The 24,649-nt window shown below is 40.5% G+C and overlaps 1 protein-coding gene across 5 annotated transcripts in view; it reads right to left on the bottom strand.

The window, feature by feature from the left end:
• The window catches only part of LOC309362095 (THO complex subunit 2-like), a 58,224-nt gene that overhangs the window by 31,644 nt on the left and 1,931 nt on the right, over positions 1–24,649 (bottom strand). For all 5 annotated transcript variants that reach the window (XR_014164796.1, XR_014164797.1, XR_014164798.1 and 2 more), the window contains exons 2-10: positions 15,900–15,943; positions 14,362–14,453; positions 13,324–13,375; positions 11,056–11,126; positions 10,339–10,460; positions 6,948–7,081; positions 6,337–6,503; positions 4,747–4,839; positions 3,359–3,514 (exon numbers count right to left, since the gene is read on the bottom strand). Coding sequence is in view for 2 of the 5 variants with exons in the window: in XM_081897539.1 (XP_081753665.1) it covers positions 3,359–3,514; positions 4,747–4,839; positions 6,337–6,503; positions 6,948–7,081; positions 10,339–10,460; positions 11,056–11,126; positions 13,324–13,375; positions 14,362–14,453; positions 15,900–15,943 (931 nt within the window). In the remaining 3 variants the exon portion in view is untranslated. The remainder of the gene's footprint in view (positions 1–3,358; positions 3,515–4,746; positions 4,840–6,336; positions 6,504–6,947; positions 7,082–10,338; positions 10,461–11,055; positions 11,127–13,323; positions 13,376–14,361; positions 14,454–15,899; positions 15,944–24,649) is intronic.

Raw genomic sequence — 24,649 nt, 5'->3', positions numbered from 1 at the left:
TCATAGTTGATTAATAGCATATGAAAAAGTAATGAGTTTTAATCAATTAAAGCTGCAACCAGACTTCTAGCGAGACAAGATGGCGAGCATCACGGCCGCAAGGAGCTCCTAAGGACCGCCGGCACCAACTGCGCTGACTTGCTGGTCCCCACACCGCCTCCACTGGGGGGGAAAGGGGTGCCCAGCTTCATAGCTAGGGAAGCTGTGAGGAACCCACAGCCCCCCCCCCGTGGCTCGACCACGCAGGGACCAGGAGCACCCGGCTAAGGGGCCTGGAGTCCTCCAGAGTCAAGAAGAAAACAAAGCAAAGAGCAACAAGGAACTCCACCCCCAGTCGAGCACCAGCCTCTGAGCACCGCCTCTGAATATACAAATAAAAACATCATATATCTATATACATATATCTCCCCATCAATTCTCAATAGTGTGTGTGTATTCATTCATATTCTTGTCTTTTATCTCATGCTATAACTTGAGTCCACAATACACGATATTTTTTCTCTTCCTTTTCCTTCTTTTAATGACAATCCTGTTAGCCTTTATATTTTTAATTCTTCATGGTGTTTACATACGTGATGATGCGTAAGTAAACACCATGAAACCACACATTGCCTTCCTAAAAGAACTATACAATCCACCCAAAGGAAGCAAACCCCTGAGCGAACCCCACTTCAGTCAACAATGAGTGGCACCTAACTCAGAAAAGGCCAGCGGAGTAGGCATAATACTCAGTAGAGACCTAAATTTTAAAGCCAAAACAGTGCTAAAAGACAAAAAAAGGAAGATTCATTTTTCCTAAAGCAATATGTACTAGATGGCAAAACAAAAGCAACAATTGGCTCCATATATGTCCCAAACACAAAACAACTAGAGTTCATCCAGAAAACACTAAACCAATTCCTCTCCTTCTCCGAAGGAGAAGCATCTCCTCAGATGGAAACCCCAAACACTTACGGACTCCTACAAACTACTGGAAATGCTAAAAAAACATATGCCTTTATTGACATCTAGGGAGAAAAGAACCCGAGAGACTCCAACCACACATTCCAGTCTGGATGCAACGGCACAATGTCCAGAATGGAGAGCATTCTGCTTACACAAGGCCTGATCCCCCTAGTAGAAACAACAAACATTGGTAACATTAAAATCACAGACCACACCCCAGTAGAAGCTACCCTCAAAATAGGAGAGGAAGCACAAACTACCCCTTCATGGTCTTTCAGCCCCATCCTAACCACAAACCAACTAGCTAGAGAGCCTCTTGAAAATTCTCCAAAACTACTTTAAGGACAATGATGTGAATGACATAACAACTCCCTTCCTCTGGGACACAATGAAGGCGGACATCTTCTCCTGATAGCAGAGGGACATGAAAAAGGAATGGCATTCACGATATACAAAATACTGCTCCAAATCCCAGAAACCCCCTTGACGCAATCAAAGAATATGAGCACAACTATGAAATTAACCCCATCCAATGGACTATAATGTTGTCTAAACCTCCTTTTAAGTCCATATCAGCGAAAAGAACGGAGCTCACTCAAACTCACCTACAGGTGATACCTAACACCACAGAAACTGGTATTGATACGCCCAGGCCTCACTTCCACATGTGGTGGGAATGCCCTAAAATCCAAGCTTTCAGGACAGTAGTCCTGCAAGAGGTATTCAAAATAACTAAACAGGTATTAGAACTCACCCCAGAACTGGCCCTACTGAACATCTTCCAAGATCATAATGACCACTCACATTATACAGAGCTTATAACCCTCCTACTCTTAGCAGCCAGAAGCCTCATAGTCAGACACTGGAGGGACCTGTCAGGATTAAACACGAACCAATGATATCAAATTGTATGGGAAACAGCCTTACTAGAAAAGCTAACCAATAAGCTGAAACTGTCATGGGGACAAATGACAAATAGAAAAGGATGCCTTCACCCCAGTCTGGCTCCCCTTTATCACACACAGCCCAACAAGACGACAAGAATCCACCGACAGCATACAAATCATTCTGGCATACCTGACCCAACACGTCCTTCCCCACTCACAAATGCAAACAAATCCCACTGCAGCCAAGTACACCCTGCCCCCCAATACCTCTCACTACCAAGAAAATGTAATAAACGAATAGACAGAACCTACCCAGATGACGCTGACACAAAACTCCACAGGCACACTATACAAAAGAATATAAGCCTCCCCACCCCACCCCTCTTCTCCCCTCTCTTCTTCCCCAACCTTATACTGTACTCAAGACCAAGGTCTCATATGTAACTGATCTGTAAGAAAGACTGTAGAACTGTAGAACCTGAAAAAAGAGGCAAGACATGTTCTTTTGTAAACTGAGAAAATCTTTAATAAAAATGTATTTTTTAAAAAAAAAAGCTGCAGCCCTATGGCCACTGGGAGTATGTTTCAGACCTCCCTCTCCGAGTGTAGAGAGAAATTTGCCATCAGTGAAATCTGACCTTGTGAAGCTGCTCCCTGCTGTATGGAAACCTTCACATCCCTTGCTTTACCAACATCAGAGCTTTAACCTCAACAGAAGTATAAAGAAGGCTTGGCTGAGGCCAGACTGGAAAAATGACCCCTGATATGGCCACAAAATGGAGGAAACATACCAGCCCTGGAGCTGGCATATTTATTCTCCCCTCCCACTGTTTCCAATGGGAGCAATACTGCTAAAGGAAAAATCAAAACCTTGGAAAGAGGATCAATAATGCCACTTTGTTCCTGCTTTTGCTCTGCTGCCACAAACCCAGTAGTGTGTTTGGGGAAACTGGATTGTCCACCTTTGGTTCTCCCCGCCCTGCTTGTTGAATTGTTCCGTAATGCTGCGAACACCCACACACTGGTTTTGAAGACTGTACAAAACTCTTTCCCTGCCCACCCATCTACTCAGTATTGTCAACTATGTCTCACTGACAGCAGCTCTGTCTCAAGTCATTCCTTCCTCATTATCTGCTACCTGATCCTTTTAACTAGAAATTTGACTTTTGTCATTCTGCATGCAAAATATATGCTACGCCACACAGTCTCTTTAGAAAGCATCTTCTTTTTTTAAAAAAGATGAATATAGAAAACAGATAAACAGATATAAATACTGAATTTGAACTGTTCATTCTAATCAGAGTTTGGGTTTAATGGACACACAGCTTAACAGATTTGTCCAAGAGCTGTGAATTAGTTACAAGTGCTTTTGTTTTTCAACAGCTGCATATCCCCCCCCCCCCCATCTCTCAGCAAAATAGATTTCTGTAACTGCAGAAAATGTGCTATTTAACTAAAGTTCTGCTGAACTGAGATGTCTGGATATCTGTGCTAGATTTACAACTCTAAATATCCTTAGAACTTACTTTTTCTGTTTTCTCCTCTTCCTTTTCTTTTTCCTTCTCTTTCTCTTCAGTCTTTTCGGAAGACAATACAACCACTGTGAGCTTCCTCACAATTAGTTTGGCTTCTCCAATTTCTCGTTTATGTTCTTCAATAATAGTGTTGTCTGCTGGAAGAAGCTAAGGAGACAATTTGGAGATTCTTGTAAATAAAGGTGTTTTACTTAATTGTGAATAAAGATGCTTACTGTAATCCTCAGTAAAACTCCACAAAACAGATACTTGAAATACCGGATCTGAAGATTACGAGATTGAGAACAAGTATTTTGTCTCTGGGCTACATCCTTACCCCTCCCCCCACATGTGCCCACTTTCAAGTACATATATGGTTTATTAGTGTCAGTTCCTCATGATGTCCGAGCCAGAAACCAGTTTAAGCCAGGGTGGATAAAAATCAATGGAGTTTTTTTTAATAATAATAATAATAATAATAATAATCAGATTTTTTTTATTTAAATGGGATTTTTTAAATTTAGGGTGAGGCGGGGCAGATTGATGCAGAAAAATTCAATCTTATTTTATGTAACAAAATGAGTCAAGTAATTTTTTTTTTTGTTTTATGCATGGCATAACTAATCAATATTATAATAGCAATCAAAAGAACCATTAAAGTTAGAAGATGATGAGAATATAATGACTTGAGTAAAAAAAATGGGTTTTGTATCATTCTGCCCCACCTATAGGGCACTTTGATACACCAGATGGGGCACTTTGATAAAAAGCATAAATTATATGAGAATCATAATTATTTACAAAAAAATAATTTAAAAAACATTTTTATTGTGAGAAATCATAATCAGCCTTACCATTTGTTACTTAAAACCTAAATTATGTAGCAAAACAAAGTGTTTCACACTTATCATAGACTTTACGGCAGATTTTCTTAACAAAACATCAAAACCTCACTTAATCTTTCCCCAAGACCCATCCATTTAAAAAAAAACTTTGGAAAAACTTAATAAGAACTCACATTAGGTAGTCAAAAAATAGTAATTTAAACAAGATGCTTATAAAAAATAAAATAATAACATTTAGCTTCTATTGCACATTATATCCACTGAAGTCAATAGAAAAAGTATAAAGAGATGATGTTTGAGATGTTTTTCGCAACTGCAAAACAACATCCCTAAAATCAACACTTGCCTTATCTTCTACAATGGGGAAGACAAACATACAAGATCCTAGCTTTCTCCTGAGATAAACTTATCATAACCAACTATATGAACAGTCCAGAATACAAATGTGCACAGAAATTAGCAATGAGATACTGTTGTTTTTTTGTAAGCCACAAGTAACAATCTCAATAAAAATAATTCATATGAGCAGTTTTCACTTCAAGAAAAATAACTTACATGGACATAAAGGTCTTCCAAATCTATCAGATTGCTTTGCAAAAGTACTGCAGCAACTCTATACAAAGAAACAGGTGTCTCTCCATTTGGCTCCTAAAAAAAAAAAGGCTAGCTTTAGAAAGGCAGTTCAGGGTGTTACAGAACATTAGAGGGTCCTCCATTTTAATACAAAGGTAAAGAGGGCGAAGGTTTAACAGAGAAGGCATCTCCATGCAAGAACTTGCACAGTCGTGCAATGAATCAGTTCTTATATTACCACTGCTTTTAAAAAAAAGTCTAAGAGCTTAATCTTCTGACAGTTCAATTTTCCTTAATTTTCTGTAATAACTTCTATAATATGAAGTTTCTCTCAAATTAGCCTAGTGTGACTGCAAAAAACATAGATCCATTGGAGGGGGAATCACAAGAGGGGAAGAACAGAACAAAGAAGATTACGTTCACCTCTCCCTATACCCACGTTTTTCATCTCCTCCGTAGAGCCAGTTACGGCAACAGCTGCCCCTCTGCTTGAGCCAGAAACTGGCTTCAGAGGCAAAATGGTATTGTGACGGAGATAAGGATCAGCCATCACAGGGACTTGTCAGGCTCAGAAGATAAACAACCTTCACCACGGGAGAAAGATGAGCTCATCTCCCAAGTACAAAGTACTCAAATCCTAGCAATGCCAACACTGGGGAGGGAGGAGTTTGCTTCATCTCCCTTTTGGCACTTCCAAACATATTCTGGGTTGGGGTGGGAATGTGATAAGAGAATGCACGGTATGATGTCCTCTGTGCCAATTTCACATGGTTTGATGTTTAAAACTATCCAGCACTGATTTGCAATCTTAACACAAAAACACTCCATTAAATATGTATTAAATTTATCTCAATGTACAAATTTTCAAAACAATTTATCCTAAAATAAGCATTTTTAAATTTATTTTTGTACTGTTTAAAGACAAGAACTGTATAAAACAATTTGAAGGAGTGGAAAACACAAAGGGTATTTATAAACTGATCTGCATAGTAGCTCATTAAGAAGCATGAACATTTAAGGCTATGAGGCTCGTTAAAACCTTAAAAAGATAAAGGGACCCCTGACCATTAGGTCCAGTCATGACAGACTCTGGGGTTGCGGCGCTCATCTCGCTTTATTGGCCGAGGGAGCCAGCGTACAGCTTCCGGGTCATGTGGCCAGCATGACTAAGCCACTTCTGGCAAACCAGAGTAGCGCACGGAAATGCCGTTTACCTTCCCGCCAGAGTGGTACCTATTTATCTACTTGCACTTTGACGTGCTTTCGAACTGCTTGCTTGGCAGGAGAAGGGACCGAGTAATGGGAGCTCACCCGTCATGGGGATTCAAACCGCCGACCTTCTGATCGGCAAGTCCTAGGCTCTGCAGCTTAACCCACAGCGCCACTCGCGTCCCTATTAAAACCTTAGGTCCAAGTAAACAAAATATTACCCATGTTTACCTTTTCACAGTCAACTCAATGAGGCTTAAGTACAACTAACTGGATCCAACACAAAATTATTTCGACTAATGTTTCATATTAAGAAAATAAGCATCAGGTAACTGAAAAACACACTAATACCACCTGCATTACCTGATAAAACTTGAATTTGAATCCAAGGATATGGCAGAGTGTTTGAGGTTCACACATGTACATGTAAGATTCTATCAAAGGTACAAAGAATTCATCATACTCTGGCCTGCATTCATAGACTTCTAAAATAATATCCAACACTCTATTGGGATCAAGGTTGAAACACCCTACAAAAAAATGAGATTTAAAAAGTTATCACTGCCTAAGGCAACTAAAACAACCCTTTTAGCTGTATCAGAAAATGTTTTCTATCAATTCTAAACAGAAATTTATTAACTGTATTTCATAATTAGGCACACCAATATAAGTACAATTACAGGAATATGGAATTTGCCCTATGTCTTTACAGGACTAGATATAAGAATTAAGGGTTGTTTCTGACTAACTTAAGTTACAGCGGGCCTATTCAGAGTGTGACTTAGGTCAGATACCACACTTAAAAACTATAGAGACATACCCGAAATTTCAGTTGGGTTGAATGTTCAAAACCAGGTAACATTCTTTTTTGGGGGGAGCAAGTGTTTATAAATTAAAATTAACATTGGGTTAAATCCAAAACATATCATAGCTATCCAGGAAAAATGTCAAACATGCCAGTGTATTTGCCTTACCTATTAAAGATTTGATATTTTCTAAGATCAGTTCACTAGTGATATTGCCAGATAAATCTTGGCCCAGTTCAGCAATCAGTTTCGCATAACCTTCATTCTCTTCTCTTAATAAATTGAATTTCTGTTGTTTATAACTACAGAAAGAATAAAGAACAAAAATAACATGTTGACGTTTTTAAATTAAAGCCGTCCTTACAGTAATACTGAACTGATCATATCTGCATTTATTTCTCTAGGTTTTCGTATTAGGTTTCCATAGATGTGAAATTGAATTCAATTTAAGAACTCGTATTTAACCCAGGCATGAAGAACCTTTGGCCCTTCAGATGTTTGCTGAACTACAACTCTCATCATCTCTGGCCCTTAGGTTCCCACTCTTGATTTAACTCTACTGCGTACAAGCTACATGCTGATACAAGGTGCTTACAGTGAGGGGGGGGAGTATTTGATCCCCTGCTAAATTTGCCCATTTGCCCTCTGACGAAGAAATGACCAGTCCGTAACTTTAATGGTAGGTTTACTGTAGATGTGAGAGACAGAAAAACAGCAGGAAAACCCCCAGAAGACACAAGTCAGAAATTGATGTGCATTAGAATGAGTGAAATAAGTATTTGATCCCCTATCAACCAGCCAGATGTCAGGCTACCTGGTATCTTCACTGTATGTAACGAGCTGAGATTAGAAGCACCTGCTGTAAGGGAGAGGTCTTACCTGTAATCCCAGCTCATTTCAGTATCTATACAAAAGACACCTGTCGACAGAAGCAATCAATCCAGCAGATTCCAAAGTAGCCACCATGACCAAAGAGCTGCCCAAGGGTGTCAGGGACAAGATTGTACACCTGCACAAGGCTGGACTGGGCTACAAGACTACAGTGGTACCTCGGGTTATATACGCTTCAGGTTAGAGACTCCGCTAACCCAGAAATAGTACCTCGGGTTAAGAACTTTGCTTCAGGATGATAACACAAATCGTGCAGCAGCGGCACGGCAGCAGCAGGAGGCCCCATTAGCTAAAGTGGTGCTTCAGGTTAAGAACAGTTTCAGGTTAAGAACGGACCTCCAGAACGAATTAAGTTCTTAACCCGAGGTACCACTGTATTGCCAAGCAGCTTGGTGAGAAGGTGACAACAGTTGGTGCAATAATTCGCAAATGGGAGAAACACAAAATAACTGTCAACCTCCCTCGGTCTGGGGCTCCGTGCAAGATCTCATCTCGTGGAGTTGCAATGATCAGGAGAACGGTGATGAAGCAGCCCAGAACTACACGAGGGAAACTTGTCAATGATCTCAGGGCAGCTGGGACCATAGTCACCATGAAAACAGTTGGTAACACACTACGCCGTGAAGGACTGAGATCTTGCAGAGCCTACAAGGTCCCCTTGCTCAAGAAAGCACATGTACAGGCCCGCCTGCAGTTTGCCAATGCACATTTGAATGACCCAGAGGAGAACATGGGTCAGATGAGACCAAAATCGAGCTCTTTGGCATCAACTCAACTCGCCGTGTTTGGAGGAGGAGGAATGCTGCCTACGGCCCCAAGAACACCATCCCCACCATCAGATATGGAGGGGGACATATTATGCTTTGGGGGTGTTTTTCTGCTAAGGGGACAGGACACCTTCACTGCATCAAAGGGACGATGGACAGGACCATGTATCATCAAATCTTGGGTGAGCACCTCCTTCCCTCAGTCAGGGCACTGAAAATGGGTCGAGGATGGGTATTCCAGCATGACAATGACCCAAAACACATGGCCAAGGCAACAAAGGAGTGGCTCAAGAAGCACATTAAGATCCTGGAGTGGCCTAGCCAGTCTCCAGACCTTAATCCCATCGAAAATCTGTGGAGGGAGCTGAAGGTTCGAGTAGCTACACATCAGCCTCGAAATCTTACTGACTTGGAAAGGATCTGCAAAGAGGAGTGGGACAAAATACCTCCTGAGATGTGTGCAAACCTGGTGGCTACCTACAAGAAACCTCTGGCCTCTGAAATTGCCAACAAGGGTTTTGCTACCAAGTACTAAGTTATCTTTTGCAAAGTGATCAAATACTTATTTCACTCATTATAATGCACATCAATCTCTGACTTTTGTCTTCTGGGTTTCGGGGGGTTTTCCTGTTGTTAATTCTGTCTCTCACAGCTACAATAAACCTACCATTAAAATTATGGACTGGTCATTTCTTCGTCAGAGGGCAAACGGGCAAATTTAGCAGGGGATCAAATACTTTCCCCCCTCACTGTACATACCTGGAGCTCATTGAAAATACTGTATGCAGATAGAAGTTGCAAACTGCTTCTTCCAGCTGCATTAAAGGTAAAGGTAAAGGTACCCCTGCCCGTACGGGCCAGTCTTGACAGACTCTGGGGTTGTGCGCCCATCTCACTTAAGAGGCCAGGGGCCAGCGCTGTCCGGAGACACTTCCGGGTCACATGGCCAGTGTGACATCGCTGCTCTGGCGAGCTAGAGCTGCACACGGAAACGCCGTTTACCTTCCCGCTGGTAAGCGGTCCCTATTTATCTACTTGCACCCGGAGGTGCTTTCGAACTGCTAGGTTGGCAGGCGCTGGGACCGAGCAGCGGGAGCGCACCCCGCAGCAGGGATTCGAACCGCCGACCTTTCGATCAGCAAGTCCTAGGCGCTGAGGCTTTAACCCACAGCGCCACCTGTGTCCCCTCCAGCTGCATTATTTTGCATCTATTAAATGCTTATACTGTATAGAGAGGTTCACCAGTCTTCAAGTTGTGGCTTTCTGTGTGGTGTCTGTGGGAGAGTGCAAAGCACTGGTGTGTGTGTGTGTGTGTGTGTGTGTGTGTGTGTGTAACATCATACACAAAACTTTGGATCAAAATCTTTTGTCATCTTTGACATGTATGTATCTCATGACTATCGGAATACCTTGCCCTGTTTCAAAAATAAGTTTCACTTTTAATTTTGTAATTAATGTTAAATGGTTCTCTGTTTGTAATATTGTACATGGGCACCAGGTTTTTGCACTGCAAGATCAGGAAATTAAGTTCTTCAAATATCTGAAAATGTCAGATATTTCATCTTGAGCATGATATACTACTGTATGTGTCTCTCTGGCTGCATTTTAGCCAAATACTTGAAGCATTTAGGCTAATAGCCTTTCTCAGCAGCCACATTCAGCATGCTGGGCTAAAGCTACAAGTTGATGCATGCAGCTTAACATTGTATTTCATTGTTGTTGTTATATTATTGTTACATTATTATTATATGCAGTGAAACAAAACATGGAGGAGCAGCAGACTTCGTGTCTGAACCAGGGTTTGTTTCTCTCCAGCAAACTACATTCAGGAACAAACCACAAATACAATTTTGGATTGCTGCTGAGACATACACTCAATTGGCACTTAGTTTTGTACTTACAAAAGTTTTGTCTTGATTTTCACAGATTTCTGATTAAACTGCTGAGACTGCTTGATGAGCCCTAATGATTCTAATGTTTCTGGGTCCAGACGTTCTTTTAGTATAGTATCTGAAACCAAGTACTGAGTGGAAAAAGAGCACAATAGACATTATCTACTGCAGCATCTGACCTTTGGTTATCTTACAATGAAAACAAAAATAATTCAAATTAAAGACATGAAGATTCAGGCCTGGTGAAAAACCTGTACATGCGACTGAACGTTTCTTGGTACAAAAAATCCTTCCTAGCAAGAAAATGGGAGGCGTTTTCTAATCTAGATTTCTCTCTATAACAGGGTACTTCTGAGAGAGAGAGACAACAGAGAGAGAGAATCAGTCACTTGGAACCCCACTTACAACCTAAAGAGGCACAGCTCAGACACAGGTTTAGCAGTGAACTGAGAACTAAGCCTAAGTCTCAAGGGGGGAAATTCTATATTTCACGTGTGCAGAACTGTATATATTCCACAAGAGGGCAGCAAAATAAACTGGAGACTAACTCATCTTTTCACAAATGGCCTGTCTCATATAAATGCATCAAATCTGGATAACGAAAATGTAGCTAAAATGTAGGGGTCAGCAATCTAATTATACCTTGCATAGAAATTTTAACATCGCCACCCAAAACTCAACATTTTCCTTTTTTTAAAGCAAAAAATATACAGAAGCATAACTTACCAAACATGCTGACACCAACTGCATGAACTGATCCCTCTTGCTTTTTTCTTCTAAGCAACTAGTTTCAATGTCTTAAAAAACAACACAGGAGAGGAATTGGCATAACGTATCAACAATATTTGCCTGATTTCTGAGTCTTCTGTTCTGTGATTTTTCATTTCAGAAAATATCCTGAAAATACACCTATCAAACAACTACCCCAGAATTCAGTGTTTCCGGAGTAGTTGTTTGATAGGTATAGTTGGCTCATAGGAATAGTTGACTATTCCAGTAAGAAGGATTGATATTAGAGGTTTATTATTAAATATAAAATTATCTCATTCCCCAAGCTTAAATTAGAATGCTATTTCCTGTAGTTTTATTTTAAATAAAGCCCAGAATTACTTAATACAGTCATACCTCGGGTTGCGAATGTAATCCGTGAGGGAGGCATGTTCGCAACCCGCAGCTCCTTGCCTGCGCACGCAATGCAATTTGGCGCTTCTGCGCATGCGCAAAGCATGATTTAGTGCTTATGTGCATGCGCGAGAGCCGAAACCGAGAAGTAACCTGTTTCGGTACTTCCGGGTTCAGCGCGGTCCGCAACCCACAACGTTCACAACCCGATGTATGACTGTAGTGCAATTTTGTGCATGCTTCTTGAGAAGAAAACATCACTGCATTCAATAAGGCTGTCCTATGTAAGTGTGCACAGGTTTGCCAACTGCAGTCTAATGATACTAACACTCTTGTCTATTCACAGATCTAATCACAATTGTGACCAAATCACAAATCTAATAATTATTTAGCTCAGGCCTTGATAAGAGAAATAATTTCAGACATGATTTACAATCCGCCTACATCTAGATTTTTATCATATTTTCTCTCTCCTGCAATGTTTTAACACAACTAGCAAACATCTATGCCTATAAAGAGAATCTATCAGCAGTTAAAACAAAAACTGCCAAGGTTGCAAAAGTCTAGGACTATTTTATTTCTCATACACATGCCTTCCTTTTAATAATTTTTTTAGTTTTTTCTCCTTTTTCATATTTCTAATCAGAATCATTTTTTGTAAGCAACAGTTAATACATTAATTAGATTAAATTTGAAAATAGGAATAGGAAACTATTTCCCATGAACTTGCTTTGAAAACCTTTAAGGCATCAAAACTGTAAATAATAATGGCACCAAACTTAAAATATAACTAATTTCATTTATTTAAAGCATCATTACTCATATATAAAATACAATGTGTTCATTGCTGAATAATAACCAAGCTTTAGAAATCTCTAAGATAGAATGGTCCAAGATAGTCACATTAAACCTCAACAATTGTTTGGTTAGTGGATCATCATCCTCTAATTTTATAGTAGCTAGGAATTTATGCTTTTGGATAGGCAATTTATTCTATTAGCATAAGCATATAGAGTACTCAGATGTTGCTGCAGAAACTTGCTTTACATGTACAATGGTACCTCTGGTTATAAATGCTTCAGGTTATAAACTCTGCTAACCCAGAAGTAGCTACTCCTGGTTGCAAACTTTGCCCCAGGATGTGAATGGAAATAATACGCCGGAGGCACGCGCACAGTGGGAGGCCCCATTAGAAAAACCGCGCCTCGGGATAAGAATGGTTTCACCTTAAGAACAGACCTCCGGAACGAAGTAAGTTCCTAACCAGAGGTACCACTGTACAAGCAACAATGTAAGCTAACATAAGTTTTTTTTTGGACTGCTTTTCTGTGCAAAATACCTATCTAAGCATAATGCATGGGTAGCAAATTTCTTTTCAATATCTGCTAAACCAAATTAAAGTAGCGTGTTTTAAGAAACTAGTTAAAAAACAGTTTGAACAACAAAAAACGTGCCACAAACACAACAATGTAAAGTTGTCCTGTTCAAATTTCCAGCCAGACCTGTTCTCTTTTAGGACACTTTGATTTTGCATCTCTCCCCTACTGCCCTCTCATTCATCAATAGACATGCAATGTTCCATAATCACTGATCATACTCGGTCCTCATTGGACTTGTGTGGGTGAGTTCTCCCCACCCCACCCCGTTTACTATACTACCGCAAACCTTGAGGTTTCTCCAAGCATAATGATAGTCCCTCTTGCATCTGAATACTCCTGTTTTGGCTACACAGTCATCAGCACTAAGCACCTGAGCTTGCTATTAGAAGAAGTGATTATTTCAAGAGAAGTTAACCTCATCCCTTCATGGTGACCTGGGTGCTACATACTAAATGTGACAGTGCTTCTGCAGGTAAAGGAGGGGTGGACTTACCTAAAATACAAAATACATCGGCCAGAATGGAAGGCATGTCATCACGAAATTCCTATTAAAAGAAAAGAGTTTGATGAGTACAGTAAATATGTTTTAACTGTATACATCACAGTGTCTCCCCAACAGCTAAGGAAAACAGATACAACTGTTAAGTCTCACATGTTTTTGGGTTTTATCCAAAGAGCAATGGCAAACTGCCTCTGCAGTATAATCCAGAGGTCATCAGCTATAAGCTATTATAAAACACAGACTATTTAAGAACAGTGACTACAGCAGTCCCAAGAAACACCATTTAAAGCACAAGGTGAAATCCCCTTCACCCTCAAACTCAAATGTAGGGCATGAAACTGGTTAAATTATATTTTCTGAAATCCCACTGACTTCAGTGGCGAAGTTAAGTATGAACAAGTGTTCATCCCATAGACATCAGTAGCACTTAAACATGGGCTGAATTAGCTTGGCTCAGCTGTGCCCTTAGTTGTTTTAGACCGGGGTCAGCAAACTTTTTTTGGAGGGGGCTGGTTCACCATCCCCCAAACTTTGTGGCGGACCAGACCGTACACATGCGGCAGAGGGGGTCTCTCTCTCTTCCCCTCTCTCCCCCAGCCCCTCCCCTCCCCTTGCCTACCATCGGCGCTGCGCTATCCCAACTGCAGCTCCTGTGCCTGCCCTTGCAAGAGGTGGGCGGTGGTGGGACCAGCAGCAAGAAAGGGCTCCTTTCGGGCCGCTTGTCCCTCCGCCACCCGCCTCACTCGAGTATAAGCCGAGGGGGGCTTTTTCAGCATAAAAATATACTTATACTCGAGTGTATACGGTAAGTAGTATAATTACATCAAAATGAATCAGAAACAGATTTTGTTATTAGTAGACAGCCTGACATTCAAACCTCCTACTTAGAACATTCTGGCACAAGGAAAAGAATTGTGGCAGAAAACCATTCTCAAACTTGTTCAGTTTCATTTGGAAATTTAAAACAGCGTTGAACTAAGAAGGCTAAGCAAGAAGTTTTGGTAACAGGTACCACAAAAATATACTTACTATTACATCATTAAAAACACTGGAAGCTTGATCGTGTTTTAGGTTTCCCTTGACAACATGGTATGCAAGCTCATATAAAGCCTGCTGGATACCTGCAAGACATTGGGGGGGGGGAGTTGCACAGAATTATGTAATTTTAAACTCTGATGGGGGTATTTTATAGCATTCCTATACAATAATTTCACAGAATTCATTTTATTTCCAATTATGTTCTAATTATGGCTGAACATTACCAAGATAGATTTCAATCCAATTATTTTTTGCCAAAACCTGTTTTTTTGCCAAAAATGATTTCAAGGCAGGTTTTTGATAAAAGGTGAAAAAAGTATAATATATAGGTATCAGAGCAGTGTGCTGTTGCACAGTTCCTATAAGTTTCAAGAAGGCTTGCAAAAGGAAATGTTCCAAGTGACTGTGCAAGAGCTCTGATCCAAAAGGAAAATTTTATCTATTACACACTCAATGATCTCTTTTCAAGTTTATCACAGTTACTATTGCAACAAGCAAACATCGCTTAAACCAAAAAGTGCAAAGAACTGATCTGCTCACAGTACTAATGGTTAAGTTTAATTTAACTCATTTTGAACCTTTTGTGCCGTTCCTTCATCCTCAAGACACTTCTGGAGGAGTGAAGGAAGCTCCTCACACTTATTAGCTGTATCCTACTTCCTTCTACCATAGGCAGAAGCAAATTAAGTAGGCATACCTCAGGTTTATTTGAATATAAAGTCTCTTCTACAGAATAGAACCCACAGCACTACTGAGTACCTCCTGAGTAAATTATAAGGTAAAGGTAAAGGTACCCCTGCCCGTAAGGGCCAGTCTTGACAGACTCTGGGGTTGTGCGCCCATCTCACTTAAGAGGCCAGGGGCCAGCGCTGTCCGGAGACACTTCCGGGTCACGTGGCCAGCGTGACATCGCTGCTCTGGCGAGCCAGAGCCGCACACGGAAACGCCGTTTACCTTCCCGCTGGTAAGCGGTCCCTATTTATCTACTTGCACCCGGAGGTGCTTTCAAACTGCTAGGTTGGCAGGCGCTGGGACCGAGCAGCGGGAGCGCACCCCGCCGCAGGGATTCGAACCGCCGACCTTTCGATCGGCAAGTCCTAGGCGCTGAGGCTTTAACCCACAGCGCCACCTGCGTCCCTGAGTAAATTATAGGGACAAAGTATTGCCCCAGCATCCCCTCTTTTATTCATGATAAAGTTTGTCCTTTTAACAGTAGTCTGGGATGAGTGATCACTATCTCAGACAGTACAAGGTCTGGCATACAACTATTGGGACTGTATATATTTTCTCCTTTGAATAAACTTTCCCATGCATATGTTAAAATGTTTTTAAGATGTTCATTTGGAAAGTAGTTAGCTATGTGGTGTGGAATGGCTGCTATACAAAAATCATGTTTAAAACTAGTTTGAAGGCACACAATTGCTTTTGAAAGTTTCTAGATCCTGACTTCTATAAATAGCTATCCTAGTTAATGTGTAAGATTAATTTCATTATTTTTTAATAAAAAAGCCTTAAATGTATTTACTTACCTCTGAAAGTTACATTTTCAGACAGATTACGGCAAAGCTGCAAGCTAAAAACAAATGAAATGGATTTTTTTTAAGCATCTTAGTTCCCAGAAAGTTCGCCTACTGAAAATTTATTATTTTGATTGTGTGGTAGAATATTCAAAATTTTGTAGCTCAGTAATACATTATACTGAAAATTGATGCTACAGACAGGATAACGGATAAACAAGTACAGTAATACCTTGGTCCTATAACCCATCCACCGAGGCAGCAACTCCAATCAGTGATGGAGGGGAGTTTTCAATCTGGCCCTCCTCCACACCCGCTTGAATTCTTGCTCTTGAGGAAGCCAGCCTTTTCCCACTTTTGGCTGGCAGAGATAGAAGATGCCCTGCTTCTCCCACTGCTAACTTATTGACAGCCCATCTGGGCTCAACCTACCAGGGGAGTGGGGACTATATAAAGCCCAGGGCTGATACCAAATGGGAGTCATCCCTTTGGGGAGAGCAACTTCATGGGGAGAGCAAGGGCAAGGGCTACCTGCTTAACATCATCCTAATTGTTTTTACTGTTTTGCTTTTGGAGGGAAGAAAAGATGTGGGAGGAGAGGAGCTGGGGAGAGTAGAAGCCCCAATCACAGGGGAAGCCTGATCTGTGTTGTGGGGCAGACATGGCACAGGCAGTTAGTGGCTGTGCTATGTGCCAGCACCCACACCCCACAACCTGGGGAACTGTGCTTGCCCTATCAGCTAGCCCTTAAGTCTGAAGCTGCTACTGTTGAATGCCAGGTAGACTCTAAATAAAATCCCCCCTCAACCATGATGTGATTGTGGACAATGGGCTGATCAGGTCTGTATTACAGAGACCTAGGTGGGTGAGAAAAGAGTTGTTTTCACCCAGATATGCCCACTTAGGTACTCAGGGCAACATCAGTGCAGACTTGGGGGTCAGGGAGCGTGAACTGTGGTGGTTCGAGTCCTACTTGGATTGGATGCTTGGGGAGTGTTGTTCAGGATTATGGAGCCTTCAAGGCAGGGGTGATGGTCCTTAAGGTTCAATTTTATATTCTATGCTGTTTAACATCTACATGAAACTAGTCAGTAGGGTCATCCCAGGTTTGGGACTACATGGTTACACAGCTCTGCTTCTTCTTTACATTCACAGGTGTGACAGTGGATATGCAGGGCCACTGTCTTGCCTCAGTAATGGACTAGTTGAGAGCCAATAAGCTGAAACTCAATCCAGCAGTTAGGGGGTGGTCCTCTAGACCAGAGGGATAGGAGGTGGCCTGCTCTTGATGGGGTTAAACTGCCTCTGAAGGAGCAGTTATGTAGCTTAGGGCATTTCTGGATCTTTTTCCTGTCACTTGAGGCTCAGGTAGCCTCAGTGGCATGGAGTGCATTCCATCAACCTTGGTTGCTGGCTCAACTGTGCCCCTACCTGGAAAGTGAAAGCCTAACTTCTATGCTCTGCTTCAGTTCAGAAACTTAAGCTGGTACAGAATGTGGTGGCCATATAACACCAATCCTGGTTTGACTACACCAGGCCCAGTTCAAAGTTTTGACTTATAAAGTCTTAAATGGCTCAGGACTGCAATACCTACAAGTACCACCCTCTCCCCATATGAACTGACCCAGACCCTATAATCATCTGAGCCCTTATTTGTGTCCCCACTCCTCCGAGCACTTCAGAGGGTAGCAACACAAGAACAGGCCTTTTTTTTGTCCCCGTTTGTGGAATGCTCTTCCCAGGAATGTTTGCCTGGTGTCTTCATTGCACAGTTGGTTGCCAGGTGAAAACATTCCTCATCAACAAGGACTTTGACTGCTAAAGAATCTATGGCCTTCTAAATGTGTTAGGGGTATTTATTATTATGTTTTGTGTTTTTATGTTGTAAACCATTCTGTGATCTTAGGATGGTGGTATATATATTTAGTGAACAATAATGCTTATAGGATGGAGATAAAAATTTCTCTATGTTCACAGGGTTTTGTTTTTTAAAAAGATATTATTCTCCAGCCTCTTGAATAAATGCCTGTTTATGAAGCATCCAGTACTTTCTACATTACTTTGACCACAGGTAGGTTGTCACTGGGCACAAAGGTCTACCAAGAAAATCACAACAAATATGCCTTCAAGAAGTAGCTCAAAACACAGCGATCAAATTTTTATGAGCCAGAAAAAGGGTTCTGGAGCAGGCTCTGTACACTGATTTTGCTCAAGCAGCAAACTGAGTGAAAAATAAAATCAGTATCTGTTTACACTCATATCTACTGCTGTGATAAACACTACAGTTTAATTCTACAGAGAAATACTAAAACTGATTGATGGTAAATCTTCCATAACAATTTCACATAACAATCACACAGCCACGTCTACACAGCTGCCATCCAGCTGTTTCACCAACTGACCGATAACTTAGCAAAGAGAATGGTTCAAAACATTCTAGAATATGAACCTTCAAATACAAATTTAACTGATTCTATCAATAGGAAGACCAATGGACCTTGACCAGTTTTTGTTTTTTAAAAAGCCTGTAATTTCTTTTTTACTGCTAACCATCTAAACAGTAAATGAGTACATGCAATTACAAAGAAAAGAAACAGCAAATGGGATCTGTAAATCATGAATGGTCTCTCACATCTCACTTCAATAATGTATTTTCTTCTTTACAGTCTTAAATATGGTAATATGTTCCCTCTCTCTTTCGTTCTCTTTCTATACGTATTTAAAAATCTGTTATTTCAGCTGTTACGAGTGGAATGTATATGAAAATATAATTTTTAAACAGCATTCATTTATGTCTATTAATTAAGTGCATATGTAATGTAATACCCCTTAGTTATGCAATTCAGAAAAACCTTCAGCATTTAGGTCATGACATAGCAGTGACATAAATGAGCTTAGGTCATACACTCCCCTCACCTTCCACATAGAGGGAATGGTTTGGAAGTTTTGGCTTCTGCTTAACTGTTTTATCACTCTGTTTGAGCTGATAAACCAAGATAAATATTAACATGACCTAAAACCTTGTTTCAGATAAGAGTAACCAGTTTATCAATGCACATGAAGTAACAAATCATGTTTAAGCAAAAATAGAAACAAATGCTTCCAACTTCCTACTTCTGTACACTTCGGAGAAAATGTGAGCTTGAAGATCTCTGAGCTTAACTATGGCTTAGTGTACCAGCCAGATGCAGCCTTATCCAAAGGCAATGTTAGCAAGGAAAACATTTTCGTGAGTCAACAGTCCTAGTTTTTCTCACATCTTGAAGAAGTGAAGTTTCAACTAAGACAGATTTTTCAATACTGCAAGAACGGCTACAAAACATGTATTTAGCGTTCTAAGGGGGAAATGGCACTGTAACTGATAATATTATTACTGTTAAAAAGCAACTGACTCACAAATATATTTCAGTCGTAAGCCTCAAGTGGTAATTCTACTTACATAAATGTGGCTTATTCTCAAATCACTGTACTTATGACTGGGGAGTAAACAACCACTATCTGGCATTCTCAATAAAAAGAAATTAAGAGTGAGGAAAATAAAAGGAATCCAAAAGTCACCACCAGAATAACCAAAAGAAAACTACAAGGTATGAAGAGTAAACAAAATAATGTCTTAAAGAATGAAATAGTCATTCATTTATTTTACTGTTTCCAGTGTACATAGGATGCAACAAAGGATACAGACCTCAAGTTAAAGCAGGAAAGAGGTTTGTTAGTTTAAAACAATTGCTAAAGCAAAGCAAATATGATTTACATTACCAGTCTGCAGGCAGGCATTTGTCTAGGCATTTAAGATTAGAAGCATCTAGTCTCCGAGAGACGCCTGATAAATATGAAATAATTACTGGCAATGAGAGTGATTTTATTTTGCTCTTTGTTCCTTTTGAAATTTATGTGCTTGATCTTTTCAACTCTTCATTCAAAGAGGAAATACTTGTGGTATCAGAATCAAAGGATTCACCCAATAAATTCTGGCAGCAATCCTTTAACATTAATTCTTGAAAAATCCAACTAACCAGTTAAAGGCAACTCCCTCATACAAATCTTCATTGGCAATATCACAATCACCAGGAGATGATGCCAAATAAAATACCATTCGGCAACTCAGAATTTGTATACCACAACAAAACAACGTAAGCAACCAAACCAGCCTAATGCTATTATCTGCCCATTTTCACTCCTGGAGTTTAGATTAAAAAGGTAAAAGTAAAAGTAAAGGATCCCTGACAGTTAGGTCTAGTCGTGAATGACTCTGGGGTTGCGGTGCTCATCTCGCTTTACAGGCCGAGGGAGCCGGCGTTTGTCTGCAGACAGTTTTTCTGGGTCATGTGGCCAGCATGACTAAACCGCTTCTGGTGAAACCAGAGCAGCACACAGAAACACTATTTACCTTCCCGCTGGAGCGGTACCTATTTATCTACTTGCACTTTTTGGCGTGCTTTCCAACTGCTAGGTGGGCAGGAGCTGGGACAGAGCAATGGGAGCTCACTCCGTCGCGGGGATTCGAACCGCCGACCTTCTGATCAGCAAGCCCAAGAGGCTCAGTGGTTTAGACCATAGCACCATCCGCATCTGAGTTTAGATTAAGAAAACACAATTTTGTATAAACCTGCTCTGTTATTATATTTTTGTCAATGTTAACTAATCTGTTATGTTAAATATGCATTTTATGAAACAACATTTCCTGTTGTATGCATTAAATCTACTGCCAATCAATTTCATTGGTTGACCAAAAGTTTTAGTGCTATGAAAACTAATTCTGTCTCACCATGGGCGTGCCCCATGGCTTACTGTGCAAGTCTGATCCCGTCCTTTTTTTGTGCTTGGGAAATAAAACATGATCTGTTGCCGAAGTATGTTGTTAACATACTAATCATGGTTTATTGGAAACTAAACAAACCATGATCTTTGGATTAACATAACATGAAGCCATGAATTGTGGTTTGCTTCGTCAAAGCATGAACCAAGAGCAGCAAAACAAACTTGCTCATACACACCAAGTCCCAGTTCAAGTAAGCCATAAACCACCATGGCTTAAGTCACATTCAAATGTGGTCACTGGCTATTTTATAAACTTCAACACATTTTCCCCATGTCATCTTTTTTTTAAAGGACACATAGACAGGCTTCATTACATGGTTGTTGTTTTTTTGGCAATTCAATTATATAATGTTTACCAAATTACTTGTATCTATACCAGACTTTCCCAACTAATGCCTTCTGCGTATTTCGTACTACAACTCTCATCAGCCCCGAACAGCATGCTGATGTTTGTTGAGACTAATGAGAGATGTAATTCAAACATCTGTAGGATACCAATGAAGGTAGCACTGCACTTTGGGGCTACCTTTGGGCTACCACTTTAAAAATGGTGAAAAAAGCCTTTTCTTTGCAGAGACTATTATTCTTCCTCTTCAACCTTATTATTCTATATGTTTGATAATTGCAGCTCATAGCTCAGGGAAGAACCAAAGCTCAGTGATGGAGTACTTGCCTTGTGCACAGAAGGTCCCAGATTCAATCCAGGTAGTGCTGGAAATAACCCCTATCTGAAACTCTGGACAGCTGCTGCTGGTCAGAGCAGATCATACTGAGCTAGATGGATCAATATGGACTTCATATAAGGCAGCTTCCTAGGTTCCTATGTAATGCTTTTCACTCATTTACTAATGAGCCTGTAATTTCTTATGTTCTCTGACCCCGTGCACATTTTAGAAATTGTTGTAATATTAATACATGACTGACTGAACTTTAAGCTGGTCCTAACAACTAGTTTAGAATGTGATTTTTTTCCCTAGAAGATATTTAAAGGCACAAAAATACAGTAAGCAGCAGAGCCGATAATGAGGGACCTTTGGGGAATAGCAGCAGTCATGTTTATGAACGGAGACACTAGAAAAACAAGATATTTTTCAAACCAATTTAAAATTAGTTAGGAACTTCTATCTTACAGGAAACACACATCTAAACAGGTTTTGAACTCTATGAAGACAAGGGTTTCAGCTAATATTCATGCCCGACAGCAGGTATTTCTGGGAAGAGGTGAACACTGTCTAACCCAGGGGTTAGCAACCTTTTTCAGCCATGGGCTGGTCCACCTTCCCTCAGACCATGTGGTGGGCCGGACAATATTTGGAAAAAAACACACCAACGAATTATTATGCCCCACAAATAACCCAGAGATGCATTTTAAATAAAAGGACACATTCTACTCATGTAAAAACACGCTGATCCCCGGACCATCCGTGGGCCGGATTGAGAAGGTGATTGGGTGCATCCAGCCCACGGACCTTAGGTTGCCTACCCCTGGTCTAACCTATGCTGGTACACTTTGAAAATGGAAATCTTCTGTGACCCAAAAAAATTAAGATATTTTGCTCACAGTTATATATTTGTATCAAACCCACATAGTGGGCTACTGAAGTCTAAAACTGTGCGGATAATTGAACCAGCACATCAAGATGTTGTGGCTAAAATTTTATGGACCTGGAAATTTCAGGAAGAAGGACAAGAATTTATTTATACCCAGCTCATCTGGCTAGGTTTCCCCAGTCACTCTGGGTGGCTCCCAATCGACTGAGAACAGCTCTTGCCCCTGGATCTCATTTCTTTGTTAGAAAGTGTATCTCACCTAGATTGTTTGCAGTTTTGAGGTGCCCAATAGTTTCAGCAAATAAATTGGACCGACTGTACCTAACTGGATCTAAAAATTATTTTGTAGTAATATCCTAACTACACTGTCAAAAGAAATCAGAACTGGGATGGCCACTGTCGTACTTAGGTACATTAACACAGAAGGATTACTTAGAATTTGTTCACTCCAAAAACAAGACTTGTACTATGTGGACCTTAATACCTAATGAACTATTACAAGTCGCATTTGCAAACCCATCTGCACATGAAGAACACTTGCAGGATTGATAATATGATGGGACCACATCATGCATATTCCAAGAAATAGACTTTCTGAGTCTCAGTTTGGTGTGTTTAGTAAGATGTCCCACCAAGATCAATGAGACTTTGTTCCAAGCAATCATATACAGTACAAAGAGTGAGATCCTTACAGTCTTCATCCCTCAAAAGTAAATTACCTGTATTGAATCAAGAGAGTACTGCTCACACTAGGGTGGTCCAACATGTGACCCTTGAGGCCTTTTTTGGCGGCCCTTCCTACAACCCCCTCCCAGTTAATGACCACCAGCAGTAGCAGCAGCAGCAGCAGCAACTAAGTGTTGCACTCCATTGTCATCAGAAAGTCCTGCCTCCTACATTCCCAGCTGCGGGCACACCAGGTGGTTGAACGGCACTGCTCGGGAGTACAGTATAAGAACCTGTGGTTGCACTGCTGGCTTTCTCGATCCTCCCCTGCCCCAACCCTCCTCCTCTATTAATGCACTACAATGCTAATAATTATTGGCACATTGATCAAAGCTTAAGTAGCATTCAGGTGAGGGTTGCTCTGCTTGCAGCCGCATCACAGACAACTGATTCTCATTACAGAGATTGGGCAAATAATCAGCTGTGGCATTCTAAGGGGCACTTCGCATATCACATAATATGTGTGTGGTTTTATTGCTGTGTTGTAGAGTGGGGGAGGCGGTGCAAGAAGGGGGTGCCAAGAGGAAAAATACTTATATAAGAGGATTGATAGGAAAACAGCCAAATTCGCATTCAGCTTCCCTATTTTAGTTTGCTGCTGCTGCTTCCTGTGTCCTCCTGGATAGGTTTTGATCCTGGCTGCACATAGCGCAATGAAGGTGCAGTTATTTTCCAGGCTAGTTGGCCACCCCCTCCCCACCTCCTTTCTTTCCTTCTTAAGCAAAAATTGGTAATAGCACAATCCTATGCATGTCTACATCCTCAACTGGACTAAATCATCCTAGAATTGTAAACGTCCCTGCAAAGAGAAAGCTCTGTTCTCATTTTGCTGCTTAAAAAAATGCAAATAAATCCAGATTCCTTCATTGCACTAAAAAAAAAGAGATGCAGCAATTACTGTATTTTCTGGTCCTCTCCATTCCTTTGGCCAATTTAAGACTACACTCCAGGATTTTTTGGGAAGGATTGGGGAGAGGAAACAAAAGTTCCACCCTCCCACAATATTACATTTAAGTTCAGGGATTTATTCTTCAAGCTTTTCAAGCTTCTTCACAGGCTGCATTTATTTACTGGCTTCACAAGAGCTTTGAATTGTTTTTTATTAGAAGCCTTCTAAAATGATTTTGTTTTTATACCCTGCCTACTTATGCTGACAGGAACTCAATGTCTTCATTGTTAAAGAAAGAGACAACTGTTTGTGTATTAAATTTTATTAAATAAATGTATTATTATATTTAATTGTGTATTCATTTATATATCCATTTGAATATACTATGTATATTAAATATAATTAACAATATTGCAAGCACTTTAATTTACAATTTGGAAATTAAATTCAGTGTGTGGCCGCATGTTCTGCATTGAAGTACTCTTGTGTCCCACTAAGTCTGAGAGGTTGGACCACACTAGCTCAGGCTATAAGCTGCAATCCTAAGTAAATCTGGAATTAAATTTAATTTATGTCAGTATTATTTAGATATGAATAAACATACTTGGGACTGGGCTATAAATCGTGGTCTGGGATACTGCATAGCTGCTTGATTTCAATTCAATTCAAATGATTTAAGGAATTTATATTCTGTTTAGTTGTTAGCATTTGTAAGTTGATAACTGAAGTACAGTGGTACCTCGGTTTACATACGCTTTGGGTTACAGACTCCACT

This window comes from Podarcis melisellensis (assembly GCF_964234715.1).
Source record: "Podarcis melisellensis genome assembly, chromosome: Z".
Taxonomy (NCBI): domain Eukaryota; kingdom Metazoa; phylum Chordata; class Lepidosauria; order Squamata; family Lacertidae; genus Podarcis; species Podarcis melisellensis.
This window is presented reverse-complemented; position numbering and strand designations above follow the sequence as displayed.